This window comes from Pseudoliparis swirei, chromosome 9 (genome assembly GCF_029220125.1).
Source record: "Pseudoliparis swirei isolate HS2019 ecotype Mariana Trench chromosome 9, NWPU_hadal_v1, whole genome shotgun sequence".
NCBI classification, from domain to species: domain Eukaryota; kingdom Metazoa; phylum Chordata; class Actinopteri; order Perciformes; family Liparidae; genus Pseudoliparis; species Pseudoliparis swirei.
Window position 1 is genome coordinate 16,733,131 of NC_079396.1, and position 10,690 is coordinate 16,743,820.

The 10,690-nt window shown below is 40.5% G+C and overlaps 1 protein-coding gene across 1 annotated transcript; it reads left to right on the forward strand.

Annotated features, from left to right (window-relative positions):
• Positions 1-1,378: 1,378 nt before the first annotated feature.
• On the forward strand, positions 1,379-7,200 carry sox18 (SRY-box transcription factor 18). Its single transcript, XM_056423846.1, has 2 exons — positions 1,379-2,180; positions 3,421-7,200. Exons 1-2 carry the CDS (start codon positions 1,775-1,777, stop codon positions 4,734-4,736), a joined length of 1,722 nt encoding a protein of 573 aa, XP_056279821.1. The 5' UTR covers positions 1,379-1,774; the 3' UTR covers positions 4,737-7,200.
• The last annotated feature ends 3,490 nt before the right edge of the window (positions 7,201-10,690 follow it).

The following is a 10,690-nucleotide window of genomic DNA, read 5'->3' on the forward strand; positions in this document are numbered from 1 at the left end:
CCCTGAGCTGGGCGTGGGGAGGAAAGTGTGTGTGTTTGTGTGTTTGTGTGTGTGTGTGTGCGTGAGTGCGTGCGTGCAGGGGGTCATTATTATGTGGTGGAGGGAGGGGGTTGGGGGGCTTGTCCTTGGCAGACAGGCAAACACACAACATACAATATTCATTTTAAGAGGTTGTTTAGTTGAGGGAAGAGGTGGAAAATAACATTCACTATTAAAGCAACTTTTTCCTTTCACATTCACATAGTAGTTGTATGAGTTGTATCAGATTATTGCACTTAGATATAAAACATACATTGATGACGTGTGGCAACAACACAGTCAATTTAACAAGCTGACACAATCCAATTAAACGTTTCCCATGCACAGATCTGTTTCCTCATCTTCCGGGATTCATTTTCTCACATCTCCTCACATGCATTACTGCATTACTATTATGCAACCACACACCTATTTACAGATTCTGTAAACCAGACAATAAAAACACTGCATATTAATTTGTTGATTATTTTCCCCCCTTAAACTGTCATTTTGACCAATAATCTAACTGTGATAGTGGTTTATTAAACTGTTTTAGAAACTGGGTTTATTTCTTCTTCTTCTTCTTCTTCTTCTTCTTCTCTCTTTTTCTCCTCTCTTTCTCAGTTAGTTGTTGTTAAACTCAGCCAATAATCGCTTTGGTTGGAACTGTGGTTGACTATGTTACCGCTGTCCTTCCCTGAACTATACCCACACACACACAAACACACACAGAAACGTACTATCTGTGTGCATGTTCATGTTTTGTCTCTTTTTTTCGTGTGGAAATTATATTATAAATGTGTTGTCTTATCTTATTGTCATGTCTACGCTTGTTTCACACACACGTGTTAGAGAGTGTATCTGTGCTGTTGTGTATGCTGGTGTGTGTGTGTGAATCGGTGTGTATGTGTGCGTTCTAGTTTGCGTGCATGTAGGCCTTGAATGAGTGTGTGAGAAGCTTTATTCTCAGTTGGGCAGAAACAATGGAAGCTCTATGATTACATCTCCCTGTCCAGGCGGACAGGGTGTGTGTGTGTGTGTGTGTGTGTGTGTGTGTGTGTGTGTGTGTGTGTGTGTGTGTGTGTGTGTGTGTGTGTGTGTGTGTGTGTGTGTGTGTGCTTATGAAGCTTCAGGGGGGAGAAAAGGGTGGCGCTCGCGGAGGAGGAAAGAGGGGGAGGCAACCTGCCCCCTCCCTTCTTTGCTCTCCCATACACACTGGTCTCTTCCTCTTGTGCCCGCCTGGCGTCTCATTGGTTAAGTCCCCGGCTATATATTTATGTGATTGGTCAGGGCGGGGTATATATACTCAGCAGGGGTCGGTTAAATCTGGCCACAAGTTTCCAAACTTTCAAATTGGGCAGACAGACAGAGAGTCGGACAGGCCATGTGACGGAGGAGAATCAAGCTTTGGACAAACCACTGCAACACACAATCCAGACAAGAACCGTTGTCTTTTGAGGGGGGAAAAGAGTGAAGAGGAGAGAGGCAGAATCATTGTGGCTCCTTTCCAGGAGGAACATCCTGCACCACAACTTGTTTGTTTTCTCTTTCGTTCTCGTATCCCGACTCCTCTCAGATCTCGATGCTTTGCTTTGGGATTTGTCCTCCAAATCCATTCAATTCCTCTCTTGATCTTTCTCTTTGTCATCTGAAACATTTTGAGCAACATATTTTTTCCACAACTTTGCTCCCCAACAAACTGAGTCTGACATTTGTTCACTTCCACTTGGAAGTTTAATCCCAGCCCTGTTCTGGAATGAATTTAGCCAAACCCAGCTTGTCTAGAGAGACTCTTCTGCTTGCCAGCCGGATGTCTCTCGGGGGCCGCTGGGCGTCGGGGACCCCGAGCCCTGCTTCTGATTCCGAGCTGGGTTTTGAGCAGAACGTCTCCGGGGACTGCAGTTCTCCTGATGACCTTGGAAGCGGGAAGATGAGGAGAACAGAACCAAGGCTTTCTCTGACAGCAAGTTCAGGGGGCCAGAGTCCGGACCGGACCCAGGCAGGAGTTGTTTCGCCAGCCACAGCTGATGGGAAGGCTGTGGGGGGAGAGCAGAGGATCCGCAGGCCCATGAACGCCTTCATGGTCTGGGCCAAAGATGAGAGGAAACGACTGGCCGTGCAAAACCCAGACTTGCACAACGCTGTGCTCAGCAAGATGCTAGGTAAGACGGGAACAAAAAGCCCAGTCAGGGTTAGGGTTTCTAGTGAAAGCAGACTGGTACAATATAGTTAGGACTGGCAGTTTTCAAAAAGTTCAATGGAGATAATTCTGATAATCAGCAGACTATGATCAATTCATTTCTGGATGTTTATTTTACCTTTGTTGGGGTGGGAACTTTTCCACATCAGGAGGCAGTTTCCCAAAAGCATCTCAGGGCCAAGATGACCTTTCTACGATTACAGTCTTAAGATGGTTTTGGGGAACTGCCCCCTGACATTGTTTAGATGCCTAAACTAACATCAAACTACAGTTTTGACCTGCTGGTATAATTGCAAGTCAATATTTGAGCAGTTATTCTTTTCCCAGTATTCATAGCTCAGTTTGAAAACCCCACCCTTCTGAGTCATTTTAATGACTCACAAATATATAAATTTTTCTTTTTAAAAAACTGTCAAAAATCATCCATCATTTAAAAGGGGACTTAACAGTGCTACAGATTGTGTTGTATATTATTGATAGTTTAATATGAGAACAAATCAACAGAACTACTAAAAACAGCATGAGTTTGTTCTCCGCTGCCCATCATGTGCTCGTTACGTATCAAACTCCATACTGTAGTCAAAATATGGAATCCATTGTGGCCACAACCGCTGTTCTCAACTAGGGAAACTATACAGTTTCATGACCACGTTTTAACTGTGCAGGGGGTAAAGAAAATACAGGATTATAATTGAGAATATATTTAGTCAGGGTTTACGGTGCATTATTGATGTCGCCAACATTGTTTCAGGACTTTTACAATCGAAGTAACTCATTTTAATGCATTTTCATTTGAGTACCAAGTGAGCAAAGTGGACTGAATCATTTTAAATCTCACACGGGGCTGTCATTGAACATTTTAACTGACATTCTTCATGTTGATGTTGCACAACAAATGCTGATGTCCTTGTGAGTCACTTATTTACATTTTTGTCACTGCTGTTTGATTTAAATTAGACCCAACACCTTGGGTCTCGCTATGGGCTTTTTTTGGTAATATTTCAAAATAATAGTGTGAAAAAATAGTACAAATAAATATATATTTAGTCATCTTGTCCCCAGCATTCACTTCACTGATGTTGATGATGACTAATTTAGATAATGACTTTGAGTGAGATTGATTGCAGTTCTTTTCTTGAGAAATGTATTGCTCTGTTCAAGGTGCTAAGATAACAAAACCGTTTTTTTTGTTCATACCTCAGGTCAGTCATGGAAGGCCCTGAGTGTAACAGACAAGCGACCATTTGTGGAGGAAGCCGAACGTCTCCGTGTCCAGCACCTCCAGGATCACCCAAACTACAAGTACAGGCCTCGCCGTAAAAAGACCACCAAAAAACTCAAGCGGGTTGAACCGGGTCTTCTGCTGCATAGTTTAGCCCAGGGAGGACTCGGAATAGGACCTGGTATGGGCCCCTTGGGTGCAGAAAGTGTCAATGGAGGTTCTGCTTATGGAAATCATCACTCCCACCACCTGCTGCATCCTCTTGGGCCCTTCAGGGACTTCCCGGCTCCAGGACTTCAAGAGCTGGAGAGCTATGGCCTGCCCACTCCAGAGATGTCCCCTCTGGATGTGATGGAAGATGGAGCTGGGGAATCTGTGTTTTTCCCCCAACATATGCAAGAAGAGACAGGGATGGGAGGTTGGAGTGGTTATCACCAGCACCTTCACCATCAAAGCCAACATTACAGCCACAATTACATCAACCACAGTCACCACAACTCCATAAATGGTGCAGCAACACACAGTCAGGCTTCAGGAATGAGTGTTAGTTCCAGTTTAAGGACCTGTTTGAATTCCAGTTTGAGTCCAAGTAGAGATTCCAGAGTTGATCCTAGAATGAGTTCTGGTGAGTTAAATATGACCTTGAGCATGAACTCTAGGTTAAATCACACCTCTAGTCACCACATTGCCTTAAGGAGTACTGTAAAGTGCCCACCACCTCTATCCGACTCCTCCTCCCCTGTTCCCTACGCCCAGCCCTCCATAAGTCTCCCTGAGCTGGTCAAATCCCACCAAATGCCACATCAACCCACTGCTCCTGTCAGCTACTTCGGTCAAATGTATGGGAACAGCGCTCCAAATGCAGCACACTACATGCCTTCTCACCTGGGGCAACTTTCACCTCCTCCTGAAACTTCTCCTTCTTCCATCCCCACATCAACCTTTCCTCATCTTCTGCACTTAGAGTCTTCAAATCCTGAGTCCTCCTGCCATTTGGGGACTACCTCTGCTGAGTTTTGGTCGGAGGTGGACAGGCATGAATTTGACCAGTATGTAAATGTGGGCAGGAATCGGGAGGAGGCCTACGCACATGGTGGGGGCTGTGGTGGGGGGTCCAAAGTCCTGAGTGGACGCAGTAGCAGTGACGCAGATAGCATGAATAGCAGTTTAATTAACAGGGATGTCCGGAGCATTTTGAGTGGTGCTGGTGGATGTGAGGAAGGGAGCAGCTCTCTTATAACTGCTCTTTCTGATACCAGCAGCGCTGTCTATTACAGTGCTTGTATCTCTGGATAAATACTCCATGATCTGATCCCTTATGTGTTCCTGCTTGCATAACGCACACTTTGGTTTGGTTCATTTGAACCACGGTTACATGATCGGGAGGAAGCATTTTTTTTAAAGACGTTTGGGCTCATATTCTTAGTCATTGCCGTGTCTTGCTTATCACTCATAGATTCCGACTGTAAATGTTAAAAGTTACTCTAAATGTGGATGAGGAAGATGAGTGTTTTCATCATAACAAAACTAACTGGAGCCAGAGCTGGCTAGAGCGCTAAACCTTTTTGTTTATTCCTTAAACGTGCCAACTGAAAAAAGCTAATGTATAAATGCGTAGTTTTAAATGAATGCATTTCTGAACATGATCTTGAACAATTGGCTGCCTAGCTGCACAGCTTTCCATGATAGCTGTAGCTAGCGTGGCTGGATTAGCCTTGCTATCATCGGTAATATATGACCCATGGGATTGTTTGCAGGATTTGTGAGAAATGCACAATTTACTATTTCATGGCACGTTGAAAGCAGAAGCTCCAGCAGAAGGTTTTGGTTTAGCTGAGCAATATCAGATAGTACTGTCAGTAAGTTAGCGAGCATAGCGGATGGAACTCCATTTCTGTTGCATCACTCCAAGCTTGATGCTTTTTATCAAGAGATTGCCTGTTGATCCAAAGGAATTATAAAGAAAGGAAACCGGCTAAACTAGTGCATTGTCCTGCTCTGAGGAAGAAAAGATTTGTGTTTTTAGTTACTTATCCAGAGTGCTATGGTGTCTGTGTTCGCACGGTTATCACCCAAACGTTTTTTCTTGCGGCTACATCTGGATTGTTGGGTATCAACAAGCCATTGCCTGAGTTGAGGTGGCTACCTGCTCAAACCTGTTCCACATGTTTTGTTTCTCTGCACTCCAGCCCTTAAGTCACAGAGAGTACTTATAGGAAGATCAAACAAGTAGCCTGCTCAAGCAAATTGGAATTATAAATATCATCTCATCTCATTTTTGACATTTCATCTCAGGATCAAACAAATACTCATCTCTTCACTTCATACATTTTATGTCCGTTATTTTGTTTGTTAAATGTGGACCCTAAGGATAAAGGAGAAACTTTGTAGATAGATGGGAAAAAAATAATGGATGGAAGAAGCTTGATCCAGCCGACACAAATCTGTGTTGTCGAGAAAGTCTTGGCAACAGACCCAGAGTAGACCACTGATCTCTCCCACAAACTATCAGGATGTTTTACAAGCTGGTTCAGGGTTTTTTCTGACCGTAATACATGCTGTTCCTTTTTCTGTTTGAGGGTCTCATGTCAAACTCCATGCCAAAATCTGAATTTTTTAAGTTGATTTGCTTTTTGGCCAATGCATATATATATATATATATATATATATATATATATATATATGTATAGATGTTGATGAGTAAAAGTTAATTCTTTTCACTTGTTTAAACAAAAACGTATTTTTTTCAAAAGTGTAATGTTGTCCTACAAATAACAGAAGATTGGGTTCTACAAATTGAGTGCCTTTGTAAAATTTCTTATTTGGTATATGAGAACAGCTACACTTAATACTTTAAAATCCTTCATAAAGCAACATAAATAATGATGAGCTTTTTGATTACTATTACACGTTGTCCCGTTCTTAATATCATTTATACATTCAAGGATGATTTTTGGAACCTGTTTTGAAAGTAGCCTTTTAATATATATATATATATATATATATGTATACAGAGAGAGGGAGAGAGAGAGAGAGAGAGAGAGAGAGATGCTGTCTATTGGCAGTATGTGAAGGAGAAATTGAGACTATGAAATGTTCTCTTTGCACTGGGTTTAATGTAATAGCTGTATAGAAGCAGCACTACTTAATTACTATGTCATTTTATTTTCATTTATTATGTTTTTGTACAGAAAGGACTGTTTGTTTTGTTATGTTGTCGATTTTGTTTTATACATTTAATTTCAAGGAATAGCTCGACATTTTAGGAAATTATTTGCTGAGAGTAAGATGAGAAGATCGATATCACTGGAGCCTGAGGGTAATTAGCATCGCTGAGTGAGACAGGAATCTTTTTTTCTTCTTCCAAATTAAAAAGATTTCCCACCAGGACCTCTTATACATACTAATTACCTTTGTGTATCTTATCTTTTTATTCTGAGCACAGATAGTTACATCATGTCACTCCCAGTAGAACCATAACTTGAAGGTTGTTTTGTCCAATTTGTGTCCTAATTAACAATAAAGGCGTGAATTATAAATTGCGACAGATCCAGGCTGGCTGTCTGGTTCCAACGCCCTACTTATGCCTCAGACATGACAGTGATAATGATATTCACACTCTCTGCAAGAAAATATTGAACTATTCATTAAAAAATAATTTGATTATAAAATCATTGGAGCAGTGAGTTCCCACTTGGTATCCGAAATGTTGTTTATTGTGTGTGTAAACATGCTTTCAAAATAAAATATTGAATTGTAATCTTGTGGATCTATATGGTTCTTTAATGTTACACTTTGATCGACCAGTTACACCAGCAAACCAGACACATTCCCTCCCACTAATGCTCCTTACTATATGACTCAAGATTGAGATGTGTGGTTTTGTTTGTGTTGAGAGAATAAACGAATCGTGATGTTTGTGTGGCATCTATCCTGTAATATTTGTGTATGCAGTGGGAGTAAAGAACAGAAGTCTCTTCAAGGATTTATCCTGCATCTGTTCCGCATTAGTCCAAGAGACAATACTTTTTACATAAAGCAGTTGAACAAAATCGTCTATCTTGTATAGTGAAACCAGTTATATATTTACCGCACTGTTCCTTGTGGCTACCATTGGTTGAAAACAAAGCAATAGTAGATTTTCCCTAACATTTTCCTGGAGGATGGAGCCGCAGAGAAGCAGCAGTTCAAATAAAATATTCAACAAATACTTCTACATCTGCATTTGACATTCTTTTCCGTTGACAGCAACAGAGTCTTGTTTCCATTTTAATTTACTGTGACACACAAAGAACATCAGAGAGACAGGCGTTTTTTCTAGCACAATAACTCTGGGGCTTTTGGTAATAATTATCGAAAGAAAAAAAGAAGAAAAAAAACCCACGATTTTGGGATTAAAACAAAGGGCATTTTCTCAGCAGTATATAAAGACAAATTAAAACCAGGAGTTACCCAGTGACTGCAATGCTTCTAAATCTGTCTGACAGGAAAGATTTTTAAATTTTCTGTATAAAATGGTTTTGTTTATGTCTTTAAATTCTGTTGAATAAAATAACATTACAAAATAGACTGACTTGAAACAATTTTGGCTTAAGAAAAAAAGAAAAATCCACAAAGAGTTTAGTCTCAACATCTAATAAGAACAGGCCATGAAAACAATTACATATTGGTCATTCAATTGAGTTAGTTACAGAATATGACGCAGTGAGGGAAAATGTGGTAATTAAATACAGGACCATTCATTTTTTATAAATAAAAACATTTTAATTTAATAATCAATAAGTCTCTTCATTCTTTTATGTATGTTTGGGACAGTAAAACAATTTTTTTCTGATTTAAGTTATTGCAAATGACTTTTCTTAAGATTGGCAAATTAGTTGATTTCTAAACAGTTTGATTGGATGAATAAGAAATACTAGTCGGAGTGAAAGCTTGAACATGGATGGTTTTGTACCATGTAACTGCCAAATGACCTTTTGTAAATTAGGCTGACCTTTGAGGATATGTGCATGATTTGGTACACAATGAATCCAGAATGAGTTAATTATATGTACATTAAAAAACTTAGACTGATGTGCATTGGTTTAATTCTGGCTCCTGAACTAGCCCAAAGCTGGTCCGAGAGCTGCTGAACTGGCTGTGATCTGCAGCCCCAAAACCTTGTCTGATACAGAAGCTGTGCAGTACACGGACCACGCTGGGAGAAAAGATTGTGCTTCGAGTCAAAATAAGTACATTTATAACATAAAATGAGTAACCTTGTCACTTAACTCACGTACGCAGCATTAGTTAAGTTACAAATCAGAAGTAAGGTTAAATAAGTCAATGTTGACTTGGTTCCACATGAACAGCATATGACCCAACGATCCTCTACTCCTCAACCCCTCTACCCCTTAAGCCGACTTTCTCCCCTTCCATACTATGTCTGTTGCTCTGTCCATCTGATAATGATCCAGAAAGGTTTACATTGGAGTTAGTTGAAGTCCCGATGCGACTCATAAAGAGGCAACGGGTGCCTCGGCGCATCGGTATCAGATGACGAGAGGCACCGACCGAGCGTCGGTATTTGATGATGGAGAAGAACGGGTTGTACGGCTTTGCCAAGTTTTTGCTCGACTGCTCGGAGCGGTTTCTATTCTATACTTTGTCCTTCTCATTCAGGCTTGTTGCAATGTTTCTGTGGCATCTTCCAGAACAAACAAAGTAATTGCAGTGTACACAAGTTGTATTTCTCAATTTCCACTGTGAAAGCCATCGATGTCAGTTCTCATGTATCCTAGTGGTTTCCTGGTGGAAATGAGGAAGACAAGAAGAAGGAGGGGTGGGAAAATGAGGAGAAGAGTAGAATCCAGGGGGGAGACAGCAAGACAATCACCTCAGTGTGGAAATTCCTCTGTGATCTGCTCCGATTCTGTCCTCTCCAGCTTCAGATCCGACGCTATAAACAGTTTTCCCCTGAACTAACCGCTGACAGACACAAAAGAAAGCATTTGGAACAAGTCAAATCTGTTCTCTCATTCTCTTTCTCTCAGTCTGTTTTCCTCCTTTTGTGTGTGTCAGTTTTCGGCCTTGCATCCCTCTCAGCCCCTCAGTCACTGTGTGTTCTCTTCTTTTTCCTCTCCCATGAGTTTAATTCCTTCCTCTGGTTTTATTTGGTCTTTGTAATCTTCTCCATCTCTTTCTGCCACCTTTGTTTTTGTCATCCCTTCTTACTTTCTCTGTCCTTTTATCGCACCTTTTTCCTATTCTCCCCATAACATTATTTTTAAACTTTCTTCTTCTTTCCCATCATTTTTGATACGTTCCATTTCCTCAACATTTATATTTCTCCTGCTTTTTGTCTGGTTACACTTGTTGTTCTCCTTCATCCCATCTTTCTCTCTCTGTTGTCAAGCCCATTTTTATCTACCACTCATCTTTTATCGCCACGTTTTGCACGCTTTTTATTTCTTCTTTCATCAATTGCTCTTTTACCTCATCTAAGCATGCGGCTTTTCCTCAAAAAATAGAAATTTACAAGAACTGAGTTTGTGGGTTTTTATGAATTGTTGCAACACCCTTGCTAAACATTCTTGTGGGTGGAACATATTAGGAGAAACTTTTATTTCAGACCAATTAAACCCTTTGTTCCAACTGATGGTTGACATTCTACATTATAATTAACCATGTGCTTTTTATCTTTATTTTGCAGGGACAAGTGTTTATTTTTGGAGTGACAAGTGGGCTTTTTCAGTCCAGTAGGAAATAGTTTGCACTATTAGTGTTTCTGATTGTAGACAAAGGATAGTTCCCTTCTCAACACCCAATCATGGAAATCACACATAGCAACAGCTATGTCAACAAACCACATCAAGTACAACAGATGGCAGTTGGATGGAGGAGGACGGATTGGTCAAACAACCACAGGACTTGCAACCAGTATTACATTTTGTATTTTTGCAATACATTTACAAGTATTACAATCGGGAAGTTTGTGACATGTTTTCAAACTTTTGTCAACATACATATTTAACTTTTTTCACAAAGGGGTTTGTAGTCGAACCATTAAATTTTTCCTAAATCTACTGTACCTAAGTGGTGGTGTTGGCTAAACATAACTGTGGCCATGAACCACGTGGCATTATATGACATGCGGAAAGCCGTCGCACTAATTACCTTCGCATTGAAAATGCCGGAAGGTTATGTTTTGATCGCCGTGTATTTATTTATTTATTTATTTATTTATTTGTATGCGTGTTATTCGCAAATCT